The following is a 27,980-nucleotide window of genomic DNA, read 5'->3' on the forward strand; positions in this document are numbered from 1 at the left end:
CATCCGAGGAGAAGGCCTATCACTCTAGTGGAAACTGAAATCGTTTATTGATTTTAAGTCCAATGGTTTGAGCCTACTGGATGCCTCCATCAAGGAAACCCTCTAGTTCTACCATTGCAAGCCATTCTTAGGAGGAATTGTACCACTGGGCTGAACTGCCCCCTTTTTCGTGGCTGAAGAAGGGCCACCAGCACCCCCTATACACACACACTTAAGCTGAAGAATGCTGACAATATGGTAAGTTCCCACTCACTGCTGCCTCACTAGAAAAGTTTCTTCCTTAACTCTCATCTCCTGCCCTCCACTACCGACTGAGAGATCCCAAAAGGCTGACTTACACATTTACTGTTATGGGAAACCAAAGAAGGATCTCAGATTATTTAAGGGGCTCAGCTTCTTAAAGGAGGAAGAACATGGCCAAAAAACCCAACCAAACAAACAACAAAAAACTAAGACAGATATCCCCCATGAGGCAGACTAATATAGAGAGAAAATACAATTTAAGAAAAAAATATTACGTAAGTCAGCGGCATGCAAAAAGATTGGTAAATGAAGGATCAGAAAATGAAAAATTTTTATTTGAAGGAAGATTTTTTTAAATCATAGTACTTGAATTATAAAATTCATTAGAGGAACACCAAAATAAAGTGGATACTTCTGGAAAAAAAGTTAAAAGTATGAAAGGTCAAATAGAGGAACTATATCACAACAAAGCCCCAAAATATAAAGGTTGGAAGTCTTGAGTAAAAAGACATGCAAGACAGATCCAAAACAATGCACATTCCAAGAGGTAAAAAGAGAACATACACAGGAGAAGTTTGAAAAGAGAACAGAAGATTCTGCCTTTCAGATTAAATGTGCCAAGCAAAATTAATTTTCAAATGATATGCATTTTGACAAAAACTGATAAAACTATGAATCCCAAAGATAAAAAGAAAATCTCATAATTTCAGACATTAATACACACACACATACACACACACAGATTAATTTAGGGAAGAACATCACAATGGATTTCTCACCTGCAACTCTGGAAGATATGGAAAAATATTTCTAGGCTCTCCAGAGAAAAGAAGATCAAGAATTCTTTACCAGCCTAGACATCATCCCCATGGAAAAGCAAGAGAATAAATTTTATATGATCTCAAAATATACTCCCTTTATATCCTTCTTAGGCAACAGAGAAGCAAAGAGAAAGTTAATTCAGGACAAATAATCTCAAGTTAGTAAAAGATTGAGTGTACAAGAAAAACTGGTGAGCAAAAAAAAAATCCTAGTTTTTAAAAACTGTAAAAAAAGTATTAAAATTTAATGATGATAATGCAATTTTTGAAGTATAAAATATATGTTGAATAAGGATTATAAAAAGTGAAAAGGCATAATTCAAGGAAAAGTAAACAATACTTTAGAACTAAAATGCCAATAATACCTAGAAATTAGGGTTAAAGAAAGAGATGTCTTGAAATAAATGTTTATTAGAAGATGGGGGAAAAGAAAGTAGGGAAATACAGTGATGAAGACTGATCTATTTTAATTTTGGAATGTTAAAATAGAGATCCAGAGCAGAATTTTGAAATTATTGTTGGGAGCAAGAGGCAGGAGGGATAAGATGGTAGATGTAGGGAGAGGAGAACAGAATCAGGTCTTCTTCTTGACCCAAAAAAGTAGAGGATGTATTTGCTTCAAACACAGAGAACAGTTAGGCCATAAATAAAACTTTAATAAATTCAAGAAAAAAAACTAAATATATTCTCTAACAACCATGATAAAAGTTGGCATTAACAAGAAAAGAATAACTTTTATTTTAAATATGTACACTCAAAGATTTAGAAGTACTGCTTTAAGTAACTCTTGGTTTAGAGAAGATACCAAAACCAAAGTTATAAACTATAGACAAATTAATTACAAAGAAAATTACTTATCAAAGCTTATGTGATCCAGTTTAATATGGTATATGGTATCCAAAGCAAGAAATAAAGAAGAGTTACAGCTTAAAATAATTTATTAAAGCTAAGAAAGATTGAAAACAATAAAAGCTAATATTTTAACTCTAGAATCAAGAAAAAATGATGAATTAAGTCCAGAGAAATTCAAGAAATGTATTAATAAACACAAAAATATAAATTGATTAAATATAAAACAAAGACTAAGTACATATCAATGAAACCAAGAGCATATAGTTTTTTGGAAAAATTAATAAAATGGCCAAGTCTTGCAACTTAGAGAAAAAGAGAGAAATTCATTGATCAGGTGAGCCCTGGTATCCTTGAAGAGCTCTGTGGTGATTATTCTTTGCAAGCCAGTATAAGAAAAGCTGTCATCTAACTGTCATCTATGAATTCAATGAGGAGGATGGGACGCTAGGATGGCAGGGAGCAAGTGACACCACTTCATCCTCAAAGACAAGGCAGCTATGGTTCCTGTAATGAAAGCAGAGCCAGAGTAGTCATAAGGATATTTAGACCTGCTTAGAACCTTCGTGTTGGATAATTGATCACAGTGCCCTTAGGACTGAAATAGACAGACAGTGAACTGAAGTCTTTCTTGATGCATGTAAGTGAAAGAGCTCTAGATTTAATGTCTAAAAACTCTGACTTAAACCACTACAACAGAGAATTGTGGTTCCTCAACCAACTCCCAGGTTCAAAGTCCCCTGAATGAAGGCAAGGCTGGTGTTCTCTTGAGGAAGGACCTTGCTAACCTTCCAAAAATGTATACGGTAAATCTTCCTTCTAGACTTCCAAATAAACTTGGTGTCATTTAGCAGGGAGACTGTACATAGGGGAAGGAAAATAATCAGAATTTGAGGATTTCTGGGCATCCTAATCTAGCACCCTTAGGATCCATTTCCATAAATATTTCTCTGGTGTATATTGCGATTATTTTGGGGCTTATGGTAGCTCCTCATGAGTCACTCTATCTCACCTTCTGGGATGTGAAGAGTTCTGAGTCTGGCTATAGGTCTAGCAGCCTTGAGTGGTAGTAGGGGTAGTCGTAAAGGAGATTAGCATTCTGCTGCAAACTAACCAACTCAGAGGCCATTTCAGATTCTTAGGCAAAGGAAAATTAGCTACTTCAGTCAGGGGAAATGTTGCTTCATGACATCCCAACTTCTCCAAAAGTCTCAACCCATTGCAGGTGCAAAATCTTATCTATATACCATCAGCTCGAAAGCCCCAAATCTCATCATCTAAGTCAAACATGGGTAGGATTCTAGATATAATCCATCCTAGGGCAAAATTCCCCTCCATCTGTGAGCCTGTGAAACTAGAAGACTACTTATATGCTGCTATGGTTTGAATGTTTGTGTCCTCCAAAATTCATATGTTAATCCTAACTCCCAAGATGAAGGTATTAGGAGATGCGGCTTTGGGGAGGTAGTTAGGTCATGAGGGTAGAGCCCTCGTGAGTGAGATTAATAACCTTATAGAAGAGGCCTCAGAAAGCTCCCTTCTTCCCTTCTACCATGTGGGAACACAGCCAGAAATTGCTGTGTATTAACCAGCAAGCAGGCTCTCACCTGACATGAAATCTGCTGGCATCTTGATCTTGAAATTCCCAGCCTCCAGGACTGTGAGTGATAAATTTCTGTTGTTTATAAGCCACCCAATCTATGGAATTTTACTATAGCAACCCTAATGGACTAAGATATATGCTCACACAATATGATGTGGGAAACGCATAGGATAAGTTATAGACATTCTCATTGTAAAAGGGAGAAAATGGAAGGAGAAAAAGAGTCACTGGTCCCAAGCAGTTTCAAAGTCCAACTGGTCAAACTTCATTAGGTTTAAAACCTTGGGAATAATCCTCTGTAGCTCATGGCTCTGACCTCTGGACCCAAGGCCTTACCCTTAAAGTTATCCTTCTTTTTTCTTGAAGGGTAGGAGATATTTGCAGATGCATAGTTTTATCATGTTTCTTGCCTGTAGAGTTCTCAGGGACCAACAGCCTTCTTTCATTTCATCCTGTCTCTTGTCCGTCTAAGCTGTCAGTTTTTCTGCAGGTACAACATTCTCAGAGCCTTGGCAGTCTCCTATGTATGTCATGAGAATGTAGGCCATTAAACAAAAGGCTCCTCCACAGATATTTCCGAGATAATTACATCTCTTTTTCTGACTTCTGCTGAGATGGCCGAGGAGATCCATGAGTCATATGCTTAGTCTCTTCAAATTCACTCTTCATGAATGAATGTACTGATCGTTTGATTCTTCCAAAGCACCAGCAAAAGCTGTCCAGACACACCCTTGGCTTTCTCTTTAGAGCATACTTTTCTGGCAGTGAATCTCCAAATTTTAGTATTTTTTATTTTGCAATCTGGTTAGGCTAAGAATTTTCTAAATCATCAGGTCCTGGTTTCTTTTTGCTTAACAATTCTTCCTTTAATTTATCTCTTTCTTCTCTCATTTTAGTATAATCAACAAGAAGAAACCAGGCTCCACCTTCAACGCTTTGCTTGGAAATCTTTTTAGTTAATATCCAAGTTCATTACTTACACGTATTGTTTTCCACACAACTGTGGGACACAATTCAGCCAAACTTCTGCCACTATAAAACAAAGATCCTCTTTCCTCCAGTTCCCAAAAGCGTGTTCCTCATTCCCTTCTAAGCCTTCACCAACAGAGCCTTTAATATTTAATGTTTTTACCAATAGTTGGTTTATGAAAATGTGGGTATTCTTTAAGACAGTATAGGCTTTCTCTACCATGCTCCTCACTTCCTTCTGAACCCTCAATGGCAGTCTTTAACATCCATATTTCTACCAGTAGTTTGTTCAAAGTAATCTATGCTTTTTCTATCATGCTTATCTAAATTCCTCCAGCCTCTATCCATTAAACTCCAAGGCAACTTCCACATTTCCAGGTATCTGTTACAGCAGTACTCCATTCCTGGGACCAAAATCTGTATTGGTTTCCTATGGCTGCTGTAACAAATTACCACTTCCTGGTGGCTTACAGTAACACATCCTTTTTCTCTTATAGTTCTGGAGGTCAGAAGTCTGAAATCCACTTCACTGGGCCAAAATCAGGTCTGCAGGGCCGCACTCACTCTGGAGGCTCAAAGGGTGACTCTGTTTCCATTTCTTTTTTGGCATCTAGAGCTGTATTCCTTGCATTCCTTGGCTCATGGCTCCTCAGCCATCTTCAAAGCCAGCTGTGTAGCACCTTGCCTCAGCCATCGCATTGCCTTCTGTCTCTGTAATCAAATCTCCCTCTGCCTTCTCTCCTTTAAGGAAATTTGGGATTACATTTAAAGCCCACCTGGATAATCCAAAATAATCACCCTGTCTCTAAATCCTTAACTTTATCACATCTGCAAAGGCCCTGCTGCCATATAAGGTAACATTCACAGGTTCCCAGGATTAGGCTGTAGATATCTTTGGGGGCCGTTATTCAGCTTAGCACATCTGGTACTTTCTTTTATTATTTGATGCTAAACATTGTGAATATTACCTTGTTGCTAGATATTCCTGTGTTTGAATACAATTTAGTTACTTGGAAACAATTTGATTCTTTCAACGCTTGCTTTTAAACTTTGTGAGGTGAGATCAAAACAATCTTTAGCCAATGTCTAATTTAGTTCCAATAACTTTCTGAATTCTCTGCCCAATGCCCTATGAATTGCAAGGTCTTTCACTCTGGCTAGTGAGAAGATGATATATTTCTGGCCTTGTGTGAGCACCAGGGGTTGTTCCCTCTGCTTCTGAGGGATAGAATTCTATCCCCAGCCTCAGGTACTTTCCTCATATACATGAGATTATCAGTACCCAGCAGAGGAGGGACTAAAACAGCAGATCAGAAGTTCTCCAGAACTCTCCTGCCAGTTCTCTCCCCCTTTGTACTCTGCCCTAGGAACTCTGGCTGCTTTGTCCTCCTAAGAGACTCACCTTTTTCTCCTCAACTCCGGAAGACTGTTAGGCTCTGCTGGGTCCCCTCCTCCTTGTGCTGTGGCCTGGAAACATTCTCTAGGCAGTAAAATGGGCAATCACGGAGCTCATCTCCTTTGCTTCTCATCTCAATTATCACTATCCTGCACTGCCTGATGTCCAATGTCTGAAAACTGTTGTTTCATATATTTTATTCAGTTTTCTAGTTATTTCAGGCATGAGGGTAATTCAGGTCCTTGTTAGTCCATCTATGCCGAAAGCAGAAGTTCTTAAAATTTATGTGAAAATATAAAGGAGCTAGAAGAGAAAAAAAATTTTTGAAAAAGAACGTATTTTAAGGAATTACACTACCACTTGGTTTCAATTTAAAAAAGAATGAACTATTGATATATCCAACAATGTGAATAAATCTCAATATAATAAAGCTACAGTAATCAAGATAATACGGTATTTGTGGTGGTTAGTTTTATATGTCAACTTGACTGGGCTAAGGGATGCCCAGAAAGCTGGTAAGATATTATTTCTGGGTGTTTCTGTGAGAGTGTTTCCAGAAGAGATTGGCATATGAATTGGTAGACTGAGTCAATCCTAACTAATGTAGGTTGGCATAATCTAATCCCTTGAGGTCCTGAATAGAACAAAAAGGCAGAGGGAGAGCAAATTTACTGTCTTTGCTTGATCTAGGACTTTCATCCTGTCTAGCCCTCAGACATTGGCTCTGGTTCTCAGGCCTTTGGACTAAGACTGAATTACACCACCAGATTTCCTTGTTCTCCAGCTTACAGATGGCAGATGGTAGGCTCCCATAACTGTGTGAGCCAATTCCTATAATAAATCTGTATCTATATATCTCTCTTTTCATATATATATATATATATATATAGAAATTATATATAGAGAGAAAGAGAGACAGAGAGACAGAGACCGAGACAGAGAGACAAGAGAGAGAGAGAGAGACAGAGAGAGATCTTGTTGATTATTTTTCTCTGGAGAACTCTAATACAGTATTTATATCAGGACAGGTGTATAAATCACTGGAACAGTATAAAGAGTTCAGAAATAGACCTTTTACATATATGGTCAATTGCGGGGGTTTTTTACAAAGAAGGAGAAGGAATAGTCTTTCCAGCAAATGATGCTAGAATAATTAGACATCTATAGGCAAAAATAATGAGCCTAAATCCTATCTCACACTTTATGCAGAAATTAACTTGAAATGAATTATAGACATAAACTTAAAAGTTATTATTATAAAATTTCTAGGAGAAGCCATAGGGAGAAATTTTTTTATCACTGGGTTAAGTAAGGATTTTTTAGATAGATCACAAAAAACACAAACCATTTTTTAATTGATAAATTTGACACCATCATATTTAAACTGCTGCTTTAGGAAAGACTGTTTAAGAAAATAAAAAGGCATACTGGGAGAAAATGCTTGCAAACACATATCTGATTAATAAATGATATCCATAATATATAAAGAAATCTTACAACTCAATAGTAAAAAATAGACATTCCAGTAAAAAAGTGGGCAAAAGATTTGAATAAACACTTCACTGAAAATGATATAAGGATGTCAAATAAATACATTAAAATATGCTCAACATTATTTTTCATTAGGGAAATACAAAACAAACCACAATGAAATACCACTACACACTTACTAGAATGACTAAAATTAAAGCCTGATAATACCAAATGCTTAAGAGAATGTAGGCTCACTGGACCCCTCACACGTATTGCTTGTGGGAATGTAAAATGTTTCTGCCCCTTTGGAAATGTTTCAGTTTCTTTTAAAATTAAATATACTCTTAATGAATAACCCACCAATCCCACTCCTTAGTTTCCCAAGAGAATAAAAACATGTCTACACAAAACCTGTACACAAATGTGGTACACTCATAAATGGAATACTACTCAACAATAAAAAAGACTAAATTATTGATACATCCAACAATGTGAGTAAATCTCAAAATCACTGGGTTAAAAGAAAGAGTCCAGACATAAAATGCTACATACTGTATGATTCCATTTAAATGATACTATGGAAAAGCAAATCTATAGGGACAGACATCAGACTGGGAACTAGGACTGGGATAAAGGGACTGACTGCAAAGGAGCATGAAGGAATTTGTTTGGGTGATGTAAATATCCTATATCTCAATCATCTGTCAAAACTCATTGAGATATACTTTAAAAGTGTGGGGCTTCCCTGGTGGCGCAGTGGTTGAGAATCTGCCTGCCAATGCAGGGGACACGGGTTCGAGCCCTGGTCTGGGAGGATCCCACATGCCGTGGAGCGACTGGGCCCGTGAACCACAACTACTGAGCCTGCACGACTGGAGCCTGTGCTCCGCAACAAGAGAGGCCGCGACAGTGAGAGGCCCGCACACCGCGATGAAGAGTGGCCCCCGCTTGCCGCAACTAGAGAAAGCCCTCGCACAGAAAGGAAGACCCAACACAGCCAAAAATAAATAAATAAAAATTTAAAATAATACAGACATACATTTAAAAAAAAGTGTGAATTTTACTAAATGTAAATTATACCTCAATAAAACTGCTTAAAAGATATCTAGTCATAGAAAACCACATGTACATTATGATCCCATTTCTGTGAAGAAAAATTTAAAAATTTTAAATGTCGATGTGTTTACATATATAGAAAGACCTAAAAAAATATTCACTATATTTTCTTAGTACCTGAGGCTGGAGATGGAAGTAGGATTGGGGGCTATCAAAGACTGGGTTCTCTGCAAGCAGAAGCTGATACAGATTTGGCAAGTAGCGTATTTATTAAGGGTCTGTACTTGTATAAGAGAGGGGGAAGAAGCAGGATTACGCAAAGTTGAACTGCAGTGCAGTGTCAACCTAGTCTCACCCAACCCCATGGAAAGCTCTGGAGCATATACAGCTGTTCAGAGGTATCCCAGGCTGGGCTGAAATGGCTGGGATTTTTGGTCCCCCAGCAGGTCAGAGAATGATGGTAAATTAGATCACTCCTGATTCCACTTTTTTATTTTTAGACCCATGATTTCTTTTGATTGGGGTCACAGAGGACGGTGCTCCATCCTCACAGAGTACCACCTCCAAGCTGATGCTTAAACTGCACCTTCAATATCCCACGCCAACACTACTGGGCTGGAGTTTGTGCATGGTGCTATCTCTGATGCAATCAATAAATCTCATGGACTGGGACCTACTTCCAAACCTTCTTTTCTGACAAGTGGGTCCCCTGGTCTGATGTAATGTTATCCTATTGGGACCCTACCCTGATGAATCAAATGCTTCATGAGCCCTCATCTAGTCATGCTGGTTGAAGCTTACGAGCATGAAAGGCAAGCCCATGCCCAGGTCACTTGGCTTTTCCTGTTAGAACAAATCTCTGGCAATTCTAGAATAGAAAGAGCTCAATGTGGTCAACCTGCCGCCAAATGGCTGGCTGGTCTCCTTGAAGAATAGTGCCATTTTGGGGGCTCAGTGTTGGTCTCTCTGGCTGGCAGTTTGGACATTGAGTGGCAGCAGTAGCCAACTCATTCTTGGTAAATGGAAGCCACTGGAACCATGCATAGCTTTCATCTCTCCCACCATGACTACTCCATTCATGTCTCCATGTGCAAGCACTGGAGTGGCCAATGACCAAGACTAGCTAATATCAAACAGCCAGGTAATTTTGACTATGTGGTTTTTCCATGCTTCTTCCATGATAGATGTTCTCTGATGGGTGTTTACATGTGACACAAAGATCTTCACATTTTTGTGACACTCCCATGCATCTATCCACATCCTTTTGTTGCCACTGCCCATGAATTTATATATATTCTAACCTTGAGCTACTTCTCCTCTCACACAAACTGAATAATCAGGCACTGCCTGAAATTCTGTCCTCACTGTCTTTCAACGCCTCTCCTGAGTGAAGCTGCAGTGTAGCTGAAGCCCGTTTTCAGTTTGTACCCATATACTGAGCTGCCCCATCTGTAAATGTCTGCTGTCTGGTTATAAGCGATCTCCCCAATGTCCACAGGGATGAGCTGAGGGATGCAACAGTAGTAGACGGCCAGAGGATCTGGGCTTCCTGCTCATGCAGCTTGCTTATGTCCTTAGCCCTGCTCATGCTTGATCCCATTTTAACTTTCCTCTTAAAATGGATTGCTACTGAACCTCCCTGGTTTACAGCTTAGTGGATCTGATAGAACCCAGTTCCAAGTGCATAGTTACTTGTTATCTCTGGGTCAGATGCTCCATCTCTACCAGAGTCCAGTAGCACAGCAGGAGTTGTTTTTCAAAAAGCATATAGTTATCTGCCATGAGGGCATAATCTAGCTACAGAAGCTTGATTCTACCGCAGTAGTTTGCCCACACAGCATCATTCATTCATACATCTAATATAATATAATCTGCTGGGTCATTTGAGCCAAGCAGCAGGCACATTGCAGCAGGGACCTGCTGCAGAACCCTTTCTTGCTCTGCACCCCATTCAATGATGGCAGCCTTCTGTGTTGCTCAGTATATGGGTTGGAGCGGTATTCCCAGATGCAGAATATGCTCCCTTCTAAATCCAAAAAGGCCTACCAGGCATTGTATTTCCTTTTTCATGATAGAAGTTGCAAGATGGATCATTTGTCTCTCATTTTGAAAGGAAATCCTGGCACACTCATGACTACTGAACTGCTGAAAAATTTTCCAGTGTGATAGACCTTTGAATCTTTGTAGGGTTTACCTTCCACCATTAGGTTCATAGGTGTCTTGCCAAGGCTTCCAGTATGCTAGCCACTTTTGATCGCCTGACACTATTGGAATAATGTTTGATGTAGTGGATCAGTGTGTTATTTTGGGGGATAGCCACATGGTCCAGACCTCTTCAGACTATATTATGATAGACTATCTTATGACAGAAGGTAGTAGATTTTAAATAGCCCTGGGAAAAACTATAAATATATATTGTTGCCTGTTCCATGTTGAGTGTTTTTGTCTGATTAAAATAGAAAAGAATGCATTTGCCAACTCAGGGGCCGCATTCCATGTACCTGAGGCCATGTTAATCTGCTACCAAATTTACATTTTACACAGCAGCTGCAAACGGGGTTACTACTTGGGGGAGTTTGCATAGCCTAATGGGATCCTCTAAGATTCATCTGGCTCCTTTAGTGGTCAGACTTGTAAATTAAATGGATGAGTATTAGTGTATGTACTCTATTGCTTGTACATTTCCTATTGCTTCTGTAGCAAATTCCACACACTTAAATAACAAAAATTTACTATCTTATAGTTCTGGGGGTCAAAGTCTAAAATGGGTCTCACTGGGCTAAATCAAGGTTAGTGTTCCTTCTGGATTCCATTGACTTGCCTTTTCCAGCTTCTAAAGTCTGCCCACATTCCCCTGGTATGTGGTCCCCGTTCACCTTTTTTTTTTTTTTAATAAATTTATTTATTTACTTATTTTAGTTTTAGCTGCGTTGGGTCTTTGTTCCTGCGCGCAGGCTTTCTCTAGTTGTGATGAGCGGGGGCTACTCTTCGTTGCGGTGCACGGGCTTCTCATTGCGGTGGCTTCTCTTGTTGTGGAGCACGGGCTCTAGGTGCGTGGGCTTCAGGAGTTGTGGCACGTGGGCTCTAGAGCACAGGCTCAGTAGTTGTGGTATGCGGGCTCTAGAGTGCAGGCTCAGTAGTTGTGGTGCATGGGCTTAGTTGCTCCGCGGCATGTGGGATCTTTCCGGACCAGGGCTCCAACCTGTGTCCCCTGCCTTGGCAAGCAGAATCTTAACCACTGCGTCACCAGGGAAGCCCCCCGTTCATCTTTAAAGCCAGCAATAGCTGGTCAAGTCTTTCTCATGTTGCATAACTCTGACACGCTCTCTCTTCTCTCTCTTCCATATTTAAAGTAAACTGATTAGCAGCCTTAATTCCACCTGCAACTTTAATTCTCCCTGACATATAGCATAACAGTCACAGGTTCCAGGGATTAGGACCTGGACATCTTTGCAGGGACTATTACTATTCACACAACAACTCTTCTTTTCCAAGAGTGCAGTTACTTGAGTAAATGGCAACATCCCTTCGGAGAAGGGCTGGGAGAATTATTACTGTGATAATTGCCATCGTGTTGCAGGGGCTTTCTTCCTGTGGATCCAGCCTCCTCTTCAGTCAGTGTGCTCCAGGTCTAAAAACTGGTTCAGATCTGCATTCAAGCGAAGTATCATGGCTTTTTTTGAGGCAATTGCTCTCAGTCTTCTGATCATTTATCCTTGATTTGTTATGATGGTACTCACTGAGTAGTACATATTTTGGCTTTCATCTATTTTGCCCCTAGGGTCACTTGTTCGATTATCCATCTACAAAATTCTCTTCAGGTCAGATCCCCTTGGCCATCATTCCACCCCTGTGGCTCATTACAATAATTGCATCCACCTGGTTTTGAGCAGTTAAGTGCTGCCACCTGGCCTCTATTGTTTTGGGTTCTTAGCCTAGTTCTATAGTAGTCTCCCCTCCCACTAGTTCTGAAATACAAAGGACAAGCTGATCATTTCTAGTGATGTTTGTAGTACCCTCACACCAGCACCTTCTCTATGGCCTTGGTGGGTGGTATGTCCTCTAGGTGCACCTCCGGAACATGATGCTCTCGTGGGTATTCTGGCTTCATGTAGTATACCCACTTCAGCCCAGTTTCTTGAGCCTTTCGATCCCTTCCTCCATTGTCTCACACAGAAATTCTGGCATTTCAAGTTCATATAATTTATGAACCATCACTTTTTCTATGCTTCTAGAAGCCATCCCAATAGCAAGTCCATACCATCTCCTGGGGACTTTGCCAGGGCATTAAATCCTTTATCTCAGGTGCATGCTCTCAAATCAATAAACTCTCCACTATTCAATCTTATGTCTCTGCCCCTTGATCAAGCACCCTAAGATACAGTCTCAGAGTAGCAGCTCCTACAGGTATATGCTGGCTAGATTTATAGCTCCATATGACCATGGGGAAATTAAAGGGACTATGGGGGAACTCTAAGCTTTTATTCTGTGTATTACTACAACTGAGCACAGTAAGTATGTATTCATGTATAACTTGAATTATTTAAAAATTATTTTTAAACAGTTTCTTAAATAACAATAAAAATAATAATAAAAATAAAAATTTTGAGCCAACGAACAGCAGAATCTTTAGTTTTAGTCCCAAGCAGTAATAGTGAAAAAGGAAACACTTACAATCATTCAGGTAAGATTTCTCAGCTCCAGAAATAAAATTATTTTAAAAAAATAGTCCTAAAAGATCAAGATTCAGATGGATTTATACTTTTCATCTTCTTCATGGGATGCAAAAAGACTTAATAATTTCCATAGATTTCTAAAGGAAGGGCTTCCCTGGTGGCGCAGTGGTTAAGAATCTGCCTGCCAATGCAGGGGACACGGGTTCGAGCCCTGGTCTGGGAAGATCCCACATGCCACGGAGCGACTAAGCCCGTGAGCCACGACCACTGAGCCTGCGGGTCTGGAGACTGTGCTCCGCAACAAGAGAGGCCACGACAGTGAGAGGCCCGCGCACCGCGATGAAGAGTGGCCCCCGCTTGCTGCAACTAGAGAAAGCCCTCGCACAGAAATGAAGACCCAACACAGCCAAAAAATAAATATAAATAAATAAATAAATTTATATAAAAAAAAATGTATAAAGCAAAAAAGGTGGACAATAAAAAGAGTAATTAACACAAACAACATCATAATGGATGACTTCAACATACCTCTCTTATATCAAGTAGAGAAAAAAAGATATAGAATATATTTATTAATAAAGATATGGGCACTTAAAATGTGTGGTATTCCAGAATATTTGATGTGAAATTCAAAACGAAAACTCATGCAGTTTAAAAAAATGAGGGCCTCAACTGAAAAAACTATTTTTAAGTTGTATAAATGTATAATGACCCTTGAAAACAGAAGTATAAATAAAAAAGGAATCCATGAAGTTTTAATTCTTCTTCCTTGATCTTCTTTGATAGTGATTTTAGCTAATGTTATAACAAGAACTTATATATTTATGCCTGGGAATAGAAGATAGATAGATATGTAGATACACAGGGCAAGCTTAGAGAATCAATTCTCAAATAATTGGCTTATCCTTATACATCTACTTCACCTAAGACTATCTCAGAAAGAGTTTATGAACCAGTACAAACCACTACAAAAATTTTGAGTATAGTCTGACTAGAAGCATATCTTTTGAAATTTATTTTAAAAAATGTAACCTCTGAGTAAAAATATTGTTTTAAATAAAGAAATATGAGCCAAGACATTTTCTGGGACTAAAGGACTTAGTTTTGGGGTCATACAAATCAGCAAAAATATAAATAATGCAGAAGAAAACTTCTTGATCATGAAAGCAGCCATGCTCCCACCATGAAGTATATCAATGGCACCAAGATTCATGTTGTCCCACTGGATGCATAGGATCATGTGCTTTATTACACAGCACAATATGTGCTGTGAAGAGCTTATACATCGAAATGCAACATGTAGAAATGATACCATTCACTGGACTTAACACATAGCTCACAACGACAATATAGAATCCTCTAATAGTGAAATAACTAGAAGCTATTTTAAAACCGTGAAACACATTAGCAGAATGGAATAGAAGAGAATTTATAGACCAAATGAGGATGAACTGAATTCTACCTCAGTTGTTTTGGTGGCAGTCTGATCAAGGTTACCTTAACAGAAACCTCAACAGTTTACTCTTTCCTCATGGTAGTGCACTTACAACTAAACCTCTCACATCAGTGTCCCTTCTCACAGACTGTTCACAGTCAGCGCCCTGCTGCTTAGCAGCAAAACACTAAATGATACAGGATAAGCAGTTCCTCTTCAGAAGATCACCTTACAAACATAATACCAAGCTTTGTCTCTATTTTACAGATGAGGAGTTTGATACGATGAGGGATGAGTGACTTGCCCTGACCAGGCTGGTCAGTGGATAAGGAAAAAACGAGATTCTGTCAGAAGCAATTCACAGAGCGCAGAAACCAAGAGTGGCAGGAAGAAGGGAATTAGCCAATATCTCAAACAGATAAGAATGTAATGATGGAACTAGGCATGGTGATTCTAGTAATGCCCATTGCATGCGTACAAAAATATGTTTTGAATGAACATTTAAGAAACCTTTTTCTTAACCAGCAATATAAATTTTCTTTATTTACAGAAACAAAACTTTAAAGACGTCTGTGCCTCTGCTTTTTTTGTTTGTTTTTGATAAACTCTTAAAAGATAACCTGTGTTTCAAAATAGTTAAACAGAACAGTGATTTCCTTATACCAACAAATGCACGTTAGCATACACAGTCCTGGTTAATTAAGACAGTCAAAGAGAGCTTAGAAATCTTGATAAGAAATGTATGCACTACAATATAGCACTAAGGGCAGGGGGAGACAAAACATTCTGAATTTTATAAATCATTTCTTTTTGACCCAGGAACTTAAACTTTGTCCACCACCTGTTTCATAAACTCTACCAAAATAGGAATAAGATATTTGATTCTGAGATTCTAGGTATAGATATGGGGAGAAGAAGCAGAATGAGGGAGGTCACACAAAATCAGCAGTGAAGATCATCTGGTTATTAATGTAATGCTTTGTTATCTGGTATTTTCCTTTTTAAAGAAAGCAGAACTCAACCCAAAAATTTGAAAGAGTAAGTATTTTACATTGGACAGTGACTAAATTTTTGAGACAATGGAACAGAATATAGGAGAATTTTGATTTGCAATCAAGTTCCCTATTCCATCCCCAACTCTCCCACTGTTTTAAAGCCAGCAATGCCCAGAGTTTTTCTGGATATCACTTCCTTTCCATATACAATGAACTGCCATCTTTAAAGCAGAGTGATACCAAGTGAGTCTCATTTGGACACAATAAAGATATTAGAAAAAAGAAATAAGCAAAGTTAAAAGCAATTTTACATATACATATCATGCATTATTCAGCTTTTCAGAGATTTCAGAAAAAGTTATTGGAAGCAAATTGAAAAGGAGCATCTCCATATAGCATCTTAGTTCCAATCAAGGAAAGATAATTTTTTTACAATTGGGATGAATTATAGTATCCATCTACTTCAGAATTCCTAAATTTCTTTGATCACAGAACATTCTTTACAAGTGTAATATGTTGATGGAACATGTACAGCACTGTGAACACTCAGGTTAAAATAAAGAGCAAAAACGTAATCTCAGAATAATTGCTACTAGAAGCATTCAAAAAAAACCCCTCTAAAACAGAACCTAAATATAACAAACTAAAGAAATTAAATAAATTTATTTGTTAAAGGCCAAAATGAACAAAATAACAAAAAAGTGTGTTGAAATTATCAAAGCAGATGTATAAAACCCAGACAAGCAGTCACTAATAAATGACATGCATCAACATGATAGTTATTTGGTAAATGCTACTTTTGCATAAATGTGCAAAGTCAGCATCACGTATTCAGGCTTCTGGTGAGCTCCAGTGTATTCTGTTATAAGGCATATCATTTCTAAACAGCAGATTATCTCATAATAATAGCAAACATGTTTAAGTGTTGGCAGTCTTCTGTGTTTTCTTAATACACGCTAGAGATAACAAATTTCCTAGCACTGATATTTTTCATGGACTACTTGTCCAGATCTTGGTATTTATTGTATTCTATTAATCTTTATGTCTGCCCTTTCACTAATATCACAAGTCTTGAAATCAGGTAGTGTGAGTCTTCTAAATGTGTTCTTCTCTTTCAAAATTATTTTGGCTTTCTAGTTCCTTTGTGTCTTCAGAGGAATTTAGAATCAGCTTATTAATTTCAAAAGAAAATGTCTTCTGGGATTTGACTGGAAATGCATTGAATCCAGATCAGTTTAGAGATATTTGTATCTCCACTTTATTGAGTGATAGAAACATGATATAAACTTTCCATTTATTTAGGTCGTTGATTTCCTTTTTTTAGACATTTGTAGTTTTCAGCATACAGAAACTGCATATACTTTATTAGATTTATACCTAAGTATTACATTTTATGCTATTTTATTTTATTTTTTTAACTTTTTATTTTATATTGGAATATAGGTGATTAACAATGTTGTGTTAATTTCAGGTGTACAGCAAAGTGATTCAGTTATACATATACATGTATCTATTCTTTTTCAAATTCTTTTCCCATTTAGGTTGTTACATAATATTGAACAGAGTTCCCTATGATATCTGGGGTTTTATATACCATGTTTTCACCAATGAGGGAACAAACAGAGAAGTTCAGCAAGTCATCTCAGATCTAAGCTGTTTTGTCAGTAGCAATATAAGGAATGGGAATCAAGAAAATTGACTTAAATTCAGCTCTCTTCCTTTCCCATGCTGAGAAAGCCTACAAATGTAGAAGTGCTTTGGATCCAATGAAACATGCAATATAAGGCTTTCTTCCCAAAGAAAAGATGTGCAGACTTTATAGAAATTTTAGCAGCAACAGCAGAACAAATAGCAGCTCATTTAAACAAGTAGCCTGCGGTTTTGGTGTGGAGAGGAATTGTTCAGGAAAAGCTTTTCTTCCCTCCCTGTGAGCATGTTGTTTCACACAGGGGACATGCCATTTTCTCTGGGAAAGGTCACAAAACTGGACGAAGAAAATAAACGATACGTTTCTTATGTTTGCAATATACTTAACACGTTAGATTCTTTTGAACATTAGATTTTGAGAGAATGTAGTAGATATACATGTGGTTATAAAATGATATTTTATGCAAAAATATATTGTGCCCACAAAGTGGGAGATGATATTCACAAAACATAACACCTGACAAAGGACTCATATCCAGAATTTTTTAAAACCTCCTAAAATCTATTTTAAAAGGTAGACAACACAACAGAAACATGGTCAAGAGACTTAAGTTCTTCACAAAATAGAACATCCAAATACCCAAATAACATGAAAAGAAGTTGACTTTTTTAGTCATGATAGAAATGCAAATTGAAATCACATTGTGATACAATTATTCAGCCATCAGAATGGTTAAAATGGTTAAAATTGAAAAGATTGACAGCACCAAATGTTGGAGAGGACGTGGAACAAATGGAATATCACAGACTGCTAGTAGGAGTGTAAACGAGTACAAATCCTTTGGAAAACTAAAATTCACCAGCCTGAAGTGTTTTTAAATATGGATTCAACTTCTTTAACAAATATAGGATTGCCCAGATTTTTGGTTTCTTCTTGTGCCAGTACTCGTACCTTCAAGGGATTGTCCATGCCATCTAAGCTTTACTGCACAATTTGTTATAACAAAATATTTTCTATTTTTTTTTTTAATTAATTAATTTATTTATGGCTGCGTTGGGTCTTCGTTGCTGCATGTGGGCTTTCTCTAGTTGCAGTGAGCGGGGGCTACTCTTCGTTGAGGTGCATGGGCTTCTCCTTGTGGTGGCTTCTCTTGCTGGAGCACGGGCTCTAGGAACACGGGCTTCAGTAGTTGTAGCACGTGGGCTCAGTAGTTGCGGCTCACGGGCTCTAGAGCGCAGGCTCTGTTGTGGCGCACGGGCTTAGGGGCTCCAAGGAATGTGGAATCTTCCTGGACCAGGGATTGAACCCGTGTCCCCTGCATTGGCAGGCGGATTCTTAACCACTGTGCCACCAGGGAGGGAAGTCCTAATATTTTCTATTTCTAATGTGATTTCTTCTTTAGCCCATGGATTATTTAGAAATGTGTCATTCAATTTAGCAACATTTGGTAGTATTCTAGATTATCTTTTGTTATTCATTTTTAATCTAATTATATGTGGTCAGCAAACATACATTGTATAATATCAATCCTTTGAAATTTATTGAAGCTTGTTTCATGGCTCAACACATTGTTTATTTTGGTGAATATTCTATATGCACTTTGAAAGAATGTATGTTCCACAGTTATTGGGTAAAATAATTTACACATGTTAATAAGGTCAAATTGGTTAATAGTGTTGTGCAAATATTCCATATCCTTACTGAATTTTTTTGGTCACATCCTATCAATTACTAAGAGTGAGGTGTTAAAATCACCAAATATTACTGTAGATTAAATAAGATTGTTGGTTTGTCTATTTCTCCTAGTTTTTGCTTCCTACATTTAGAAGCTAGCTGCATATATATTTAGGAGTCTTATTATTTCCTAAGGAATTGATCCTTTTATCATTATAAAATGCCCTCTTTATCTCTAGTCATATTCCTTGTTTTAAAATCTAATTTTCTTTATACTCGCTTTGTATAGTTAAAAGTCTTTTAAAGATGCTTTTAAAAATAGCTTTTAGGGCTTCCCTGGTGGCGCAGTGGTTGAGAATCTGCCTGCCAATGCAGGGGACACGGGTTCGAGCCCTGGTCTGGGAAGATCCCACATGCCGCGGAGTAACTAGGCCCGTGAGCCACAATTACTGAAACTGCGCGTCTGGAGCCTGTGCTCCGCAACAAGAGAGGCCGCGACAGTGAGAGGCCCGCGCACCGCGATGAAGAGTGGCCCCCACTTGCCCCAACTAGAGAAAGCCCTCGTACAAAAATGAAGACCCAACACAGCCATAAATAAAAAATAAATAAATAAAATAAAATTAATTAATTTAAAAAAAAATAGCTTTTAAGTACATATTTACCCATACCTCTGTCTTGCCTAGTGCTCTTCATTTCCTCCTGCATATTTTATTGAGTTTTTCTGCTATTTACAATGGGAAGGAAAGTCTGGTACCGGTTACTCGACCAGGTCCAGAAATGGAAATCTATGTTACCTTTTATAAAGGAAACTGCCAGTGTTAAAAAGTAACATAAATAAAAGCTCCAGGAAGGATTCAAAGAAATTTTGTCAATAATTCTTTGGGATTTGAAATTTGGATTTTTGTTTTGTTTGCTTGCTTTTCTTGCTAAATTACATTGGTTAATTACCTAGATTTTTATAATCACTTAGATTCCACTGTTGCCTTTCTCTGGTCTAAAATGTCTCTACCTATTTCACTTCTATTTATCTTAAAATGCTCTGGGTAGAATTAGACCATTTTTTAACACTACAGCATTGATTTACAGTGATAGGTTCATGATCAGCTCCTGTAAAATTGTTCACTGAGGATGCTGGCTTTTGCTTATCTTAGAACACCAAATAATAGAGTCATAAGAGGCCTTTCAGAATATTTGTTCTAATCTTCTAATTTTACTCATAAGGAAATTGTGTTCTAGAAAAGCTCAATAACTAACCCAAAATTATCTAGCTGGTGGTTGGCAAGATTAGGACCAGAACTCTTATTTCTCTAAATTCAATTTTTGTTTTGTATTTGTTTTATTTCATCAAACTACCTTCCTCATCAGAGATGGAATTTGTGTAAGAGGCTTTCCCATTCACTCCATTTGTTAATAAGATTAATATCAATAAAAACAAAATCACTTTCTCCAATTTTTTTCATCATTTATAACTTCTGACATCTTTTTATTGTTGCTAAAGTCCTTTTTGGGTTTAATAAGTCAAAGGAAGCCAACTTAATCACCATACCCCTCCTGCTGGAAAGAATATCTAACTACAGGCAATAAGAAGGTATTCAGACAGAGAAGGAAGCTTGTGCTAGATGCTCAGGTGGCAGAGACGTGGGTACAAAAGAGATTGGGAGGACAAGACTGCATATAGAAAACATTTAGAGCAGAATATGAAACTCTACTTTCATTTCTAAAGCCGAAAGTCTTTGCTGCTCTCCTGTGGCATGTATAAAGTATGTGACCCTGAGGCAAAAAATGCTTGTAGAATATTATTGAAGATGGGAAACCTGTGTGGCAGTTGTTGAAAACAGAGCTCACCTAGATATGTTAGCAATGTTTTATCATACTACATAACAACCTAACGAGAAAGTGAGTGAGAGCAATAGTGCCGACTGCCACATCACAGCAGGTGATGTTTCACAGTAACTTTGGAGAATGTCCCCTCTGAATCAGGACCTTGCCCTAGTCCTGGTGTTTCCTACTGTGCAGTTGTACAGCCTGCTCAGTTCCTTCTACTGGCTATTAACACCAAGTCAGTCTGTATCTATGTGGATTTTTCTTCCTAACTCTCTGTGCAGATGGTATAAGCTATTTTCAAGTCATAAGGGAAAAAAATGAATTCCAAAAGAATTCAAAATGCACTAATTTCCATTACATTAATGATTAGCTTTTAAAAAAATCAATATCTAGTGAGAAATGATTAAAGCCCCCCCCAATACAAATTCTTCATCATCTTGGATGCAATGTTGCTATTAACAAGACTTAAAAATGGTGCTTACTAACTTACAAGATTAGATGGAGAAGAGTAAATATTTTATTAACCCTCCCAGACTTGAGTTATTTATTGACTATCTTTTCCCACCTCCCCTCATAATACATGGCATTACAAATAACATAAATCAAATATTATATGTCCATTTATAGTACTGTGCCCCAGACTTCCTTAGCTCACCTTAGCTCACAATGTATTGTGTTATTACCCTTGTTATTACTTTTGTGTTATTAACACAAAATATTTTAATGAAAGATATTTTGTGTTATTACCACAAAATCATCATTTTGTGTTATTACTATCTAATTAGACTTTACCGAGTCAGGGGAAAAAAGGAAACCTTTAGAATAGCAGATGCTATGAGCTAACATTATTGAGCACTTACTCTAAGCCAGGCACTGTGCTAAACACTTCTACTTAGATTATCTTATTTAATCCTCACAACAACCCTATGAGTTACATACTGTTATTACCCCCATTTCTTTAAAGAGGAAATCAAGGCTTGGGGAGTGTAAATAACCTGCCTGAAATTACAGAGCTGGTAAGTGCTGGAAGGCTGGCTTCAACCCTGCAGTCTGTGCATTTAACCACTCTGTTCCTTACTCCCATGGTTTTAGCAAGAACTTACTGCACTTGCTACATGTAAAGACAAGCTTGTGTCAGGCCCTTTAGGTGGCTTTTGAAGATCCAAGATAGGAAACAGATAAAGTGACACAATGGGTAACAGACAGGGTTGTGTTCAGTTTCCTGCATATTGGCTGCTATTACAAACATTTCTCTCATACCAAACAAAATATGCAAACAGTAGAGGATGATGGTATTTAAGAGAAATCCTTGAATGTTTTCTAGATTACAAAAAAAAGTAAACCATTGCAAATTTCAGTATTTTATATAGTTTAATTACAAATGACTTAGGATGTTTGAGAATTATTGTACATCACGGTTTCAGGACACCTGAGAACACCAACCTAAAGAATTACCAGATATCATATAAACAATTATAGTATTTTGATGTCAGGAGTCATAGGTTCTAATTCCTGTTCTACCAATAAGCATACGAATGACCTTGACCTTATCTGTAATATGAGGATGATAATGATGATAGCACTCAACTCACAGAGTTGATGTGTTGATAAAAGAGGTAATCGATGCGAGTACCTCACACCTGGAAAGCACTCAGTGAGAGTTGGCTATTGTTGAACTTATCCAGGTCACTAGTGACGTGAAGAGTTCTTCTGAAGCCCAGGATGTGAAAAACTCAAACGGGACTTGAGCATGTAATCCCACTAGAGCTCCAAGTACCAGGGCTAAAGGCATGGTGTGTACTTGATTTGTTTTCTACCATAGTGAAGATGCTTTGGAGTTCTCCACCATGATTTGTCTCTTCTTTCACTCCCACCAGTTAGACAGCCATGGATCTGAAGAACTTGTGAATATTCCATAAATGCAATATGATTGCAAAGAAAGAAAGAGGACATTTCTTCCTCTTACTTCTGAGTAAGTGACATTGGCAAGGAAAACCACCCCATCCATTAATTCTCAAGGAAAAGCAGTATAAAAAAATTGGAGAAACAGTGATTATGATAGAATTTTGTTTTTCAAAGTCAAAGAAGCTCCTAATGGAATCTTGAATCTACCACTTAATCATTTGTAACCCTTGAATAAGTAACTTAAACTCTATTTCCTCAAGTATTAAATGGCATGAATAATACTTACTTAGCAGGGCTGTTGTAAGGAATGGAGATGATGCTTTAAATAGGCCAAAAAGTGCTTCAGACAGAACAGGAATAAATAAATATAAGCAGAAACTCTCTATATCTCTTACTAATATGGTGCCGATTTTGCCAGTAATATTGATGACAACAATAGTTATAAAGATATGAATCACAGTCTCTGCAAGAGAAAGTACCTACAACCATACAATAATCCTGCTGACCATTCATGAAGATGTTTTATAAGTTAGACGTATACAGTGAACATTTCACTGACAAAGAGAAAACAACCTACCTGGTATTATTATAAGCTAGCCTCTGTATTCTTAGCTATAAACCTGGAAAATACATCTGTTACTGACAGAAGTGGCTACTAAAAAGAAATTTTTTACTTAAATCTACCCCATCCCCAACTGTTATTCAAAACCAGATTCTGCTTTATTTGGTTTATCTTGGAACTCAGGTGTCTTGTGTTTGCCATCTGACTTCCTGTTGCATCATTGTTCTTTCTTTAGCAAAGTATGATGCTCTGCCTCTAAGTTTAATATAACTGAATGGACTTGTGGCTATCAAGCAAGCACATTAAAAATATACCCAAAGCCTTCTGGGAATATCTGACGCTGGTTATTAAATAACCGTCCTGCATCTCACAGTCCCCTGAAATAGCACTTGTATCCTATTACCTGAAGGAATTAAAAGAAAACCATATATCAGAACACAGTTCGGGCACACAAAGACGGGAGGTTTCTGCAGTTTTAAATGCCTGAAAACTCCCTCAAACAAAACCGAAGATCAAAGTTTTGGCCCAGTAATTTTGAATATCAGATGAAATGCCCCAGTTGGGTTAGCTTGATTATTCTTCTTTAGCCTGATTGTTTCTCTCTATCACCTTGTGCCATTAATGGAGAAATTAATCTTTGAAGTTCTAATGGCTCAGCATTTTCAATTATTCACTCCAGCTAAGGAATTTTTTAAGAAAAGCTCAGTGTTCTCAGTTACGATAAGCCTTCCAGCAGACACTGATACCCAACCTGAACTGCTACCCAGAAAAAAGCATCCCCTCCATAGAACTTTTTCTGAGGATTTAAAAAATCCATTCTGCTGCTTATTTCCTTTCTTAAAGTCCATATTCGTAATCAACTTGAAGCATAAAAAGTGTTTAATAAGCAATTTAACAATTTTTTCCTAAAGAGTATTTTCAGAAAGAAACAGGGGAGGAATGTGGAAGAACAAATACTACAGTCTTTTTAACGACCAGTTCTATTATAAACACTATAATCTAAAATATACTCTGACACCCTGGTCCTAATTTATTGTCTGGGTAGACATTAGGAATATATCAAGCTCTTCTTGTTTAAAAGCAAAACAAAATAAAACAAAATTTTTTTTAAAAACCCTCTTGTTCCTAGCATCGCCTTCCCTGCTCCTGTGTGACCCTTCCTTGTTCTTACTGAATAATTTCTTCTGTCGATTGTCCTTGATAAAAAGCCAAGGAGTCCTGTGAACCTATTATCTCTCTTTATGAAACAGGCTCTCGATGTTTAAAAAAAGTTTTGGAGGAGACATTACTTCTGCTAGTCTGCTTACTCCAGAAAAGCTCTGTTGACTTTGGCAAGCCTAGGTGCTTCTTTATTCTCCCCTGTAAATTGCAAGCTCAGCCTTCATTTTAAGGAGTTGTACATTTGCTAAATGAAGAGGAGACTGCAGCTTCCTTTATGCTATTCTTTATTCCCTCAAAATTTATATTGCTTCTAAGTAGTTTCATGCTAAAATGAGATCATTCAAACACAGGCATTAGTCTAATTTTTAAGAGCCTCTGTTTTGGTGAATAATTATAAAGTCAAGGTGTTTTATTACCACTCCAAAATATACTTAGGAAAAAAGTCTCTGATAATTGATATTTCATGAATTTTCCCCTTCAAAAAGCTCCATTTTTACAAACTGACCCAGTTTCTCACAGGCTCCAAAATTGTGAACATACTCTTTCAGTTATTGTTCATTAGAGTTGGGAGTATGGTGCCAAGGAATTCTATCTCCAGAGATGAGCGAATTCTCAGAATTCTATCTCAGATCTCCAAGTCTGAGAAGAAAAGAGTTGCTAGAAATTTTTTCATTCAGTTCAGTTTTACACTTGCATTTATGATGTTTATAATGCTACTTCTCATTCAGTCCCAAATCACATGTCACCAGCCCACAGAGGCTTTCCCCCAGCCTCCTCTCTAGAGTGTCCCCATCCCATTACTCTCTATTACATCACCTACCTCTTTCCTGAACAGCATTCATCACAAGGTGTAAGTGCTGTCATGTGTTTATTGAATGCCTTAAGCTACTAGAGTGTGCTCCTGAGAGCAAGTGATTGTCACCTTCTTCATTTCTGTATCCCCAGAGCCTAGCATTGAGTTGAATGAATGAGAAAATGAACGAAAATTTCCTGTTACTGATTAATCCCTTTGATCTGAGCCATTATTTGGGATGCTCTCTTCTATCCCCAGTCTCTCCTCAACCAAAATACAGCCAGCATGCTTCCATTTCTTCTTCCAAGAGTTTATTGTTCTTTCCCTGATAACCAGTTAATACATGCTCATTTTAGAAAATTAGGGGGTGAAACCTAAGTCATATAAAAAAACAATTGAAGTCACTGGGGTTGACCAATCATCCCAGTTTGTCCAAGAACTGAGGGCATTTCCAGGGCATGGAAAAAACCAACAATGTCCAGGGCAAGCCAAGAGTTGGTGACACTCCACCCCACCTCTCACTAAGTACTTACTATTAATAACCTACTCTATTTTCATCCATTACTTCAGGCATATTACAGTTAATTGGGATTTCATTATACAGATAATTTTGAATTCAGCTCTTTCCAATTAATTTTATGCCATAAGCATTTTCCCACATCATTAAAATTCTTTCCTAGTATCATTTTTAAAACTGCTTAATATTGGACACTATACTTAAGAGGCACTGTAATACAAGGCTGAAGACCAAAGACTCTGGAGCCAGATTGCCTGAGTTCAAGTTTCAGTTCTGCCTTGAGCATTTTACTTATCCTCTCTGTGCCTTAGCTTCCTCATCTCTAATACAGGGATCAGGAAAGTACATGCCACATAGGGCTGTTGTAAGGACTAAATGCGTTTATATTTGAAAGTTATCAGCACTAATTACCTGTGTTTTTCCTGATAGATTATCACGCGCTATAACAGAATGCTCATACTACACGAACGTCAGACGCTGCTTCCTTCCTCTTTTATTTTTCAGAGGTCTTACTCCCGATTAAACCTTCGTATTCCTCACTCTGCCTCCGCATCCGCGTTCCAGAGGAACCAACAAATACAGAAACCTTGCTAATTTGATACGAGAAACAAAAGACATTTCATTATTTTAGTTGCATTTCTTTGATTACAGACACAATTGAATATTTCTTTACTTTACTAAGCTCTGAAATTTCCTCTTTTGTGAACTGACTATTCATGTTCTTTTCCCATTTTTTCTATTGGGTCGTTTTTCTTGTCTGTTTGTATAAATTATTGATATATAAACAATATTAGCCCTTTATGTCATTGGTTTTTGATGTACGGAAGTTCTACATTACGTAGTCAAATGATAATAGATTACTTTGTAATTTTTATCTTTGCTCTAATGCCAGAGTGTACATTCCATAGAGATCAGCACTTACAGTTGCTCCCTATTAATTAATAGTTTAAATTTGTCCATCTGGAATAAATTTTCACATATCGTGTGAGGTGAAAATCTAAATTGATTTTTCTCTGACTATAAAACCATGTCTCCCCAGACCATCTAGTGAACAATCTTACCCTTTCTGGTTGATTTGTCATGTCTTCCAATATCATTTATTAAAATTGTATACATGTTGGATTCTTTTCCTGTTACATAAATTTATTTGTCTTCTTTCAGTACACTATACTTGCTAAATTGCTGTGGTTTTATCATCTGTTTTAATATCTACTATGTTGAATCTCAATCAATAAACTTTCTAGGCTTCTGTATTTTTTCCAAAGTGCCGTTATGGCACTTTAGATTTTGTCTAAGACAGAGTCACTTTCTCTTCCTCCTACTGTCCCCAGACTGGAAAATTTGTCATTTTTATGAGAAAATTCTCATAAAGCCTCTACATAAAAGAGGAAAACCTAATTTGTGAAGCAAAGTTGTTTAAAACATGGTACGAATGTGACTAGAATGCTCTCTTTGGTTTGTGTAGGAGCCTGTCGGCTTCATCCTATCCTCTAGTGCAGAGCAAACTAAGAGCCTAAGGTTCAGAATGTGACAGTGACATCACAGGACCTACTAGTGGCATGTTTTTATAGTGACATGAAGAAAAGAGAAATGTGTTTACCCAGCAACCGTGTGACCAACAGCATTACCTATAGTTGGATGAAGGAGGTAGTCAATAACTATGGACAGACAGAAAGGCAAATGCAAAGGGAGGATCATAGACAAGACTTGTTCAGTCACTTCTGTTGCCTCTACCACCATCTTTTCAAGAATTCTGCTCAATCTGAGTTCAGAAGGAGGGAGGGAGAGAAAATGACAGGGGAGCTAGTGGGCAGTGGCATGCCAGCCAGTAACAGTTGAAAGACTCCCACTTGGTCACCCCCAGGATAAATACTACAAAGGAAAAAAAAAGTATAAGCACTTGAAAGGACAGCAAAATTCCTTTGTAACAACAATCACCGTGTAGGCTAACTGCAATTGTGTGAATATGTTTTAGTTGTCAGCATTTCACTTAAGGTACACTTAACCCTTTGTGTTACAACAGGGATCTGTTCAACTGGACTTCTCTTTACCTCCAGGGCAAGAGAGAAAAGACCTTTTCTTTTCTTCCTTCCTTCCTTCCTCCCTTCCTTCCTTCCTTCGTTTCTCTTCTTATTGCTCTTGTGCCTTTTAAGTGGGTTTAAAATAAGTATGCACCTTCCAATTCACTCAGATGTATAAACAGGAAAAGGGCAAACAACTCTTTAATGAACAGTAAAGCCAACAAAAGCAAGAATAAACATTCAGCTGAGGCTTGTAACGTGAAATAGAATTCATCTGAAGATTCTACGGGATGAAGGTTTTTCTTTAACCAGCAATTTTTTACTCTACATGAAGCAGCCACAAGTTTAAAAGGTGAATG

At 37.7% G+C, this 27,980-nt stretch overlaps 1 protein-coding gene across 5 annotated transcripts in view; it reads right to left on the bottom strand.

Annotated features, from left to right (window-relative positions):
• The window catches only part of MRPL1 (mitochondrial ribosomal protein L1), a 220,372-nt gene that overhangs the window by 62,963 nt on the left and 129,429 nt on the right, over positions 1-27,980 (bottom strand). Inside the window, exon 13 of one of the 5 annotated variants that reach the window (XM_082463887.1) lies at positions 25,931-26,190. The exons of 3 other annotated variants lie outside the window; for them this stretch is intronic. In XM_082463887.1, the coding sequence (XP_082320013.1) occupies positions 26,120-26,190 (71 nt within the window). In that variant the 3' untranslated portion in view covers positions 25,931-26,119. Of the gene's footprint in view, positions 1-25,930; positions 26,191-27,980 lie in introns of those variants that run through there. One more of the 5 variants, XM_082463882.1, reaches the window with a different exon arrangement.

The sequence above is a fragment of the Balaenoptera physalus genome, assembly GCF_965194825.1.
Source record: "Balaenoptera physalus genome assembly, chromosome: 5".
NCBI lineage: Eukaryota > Metazoa > Chordata > Mammalia > Artiodactyla > Balaenopteridae > Balaenoptera > Balaenoptera physalus.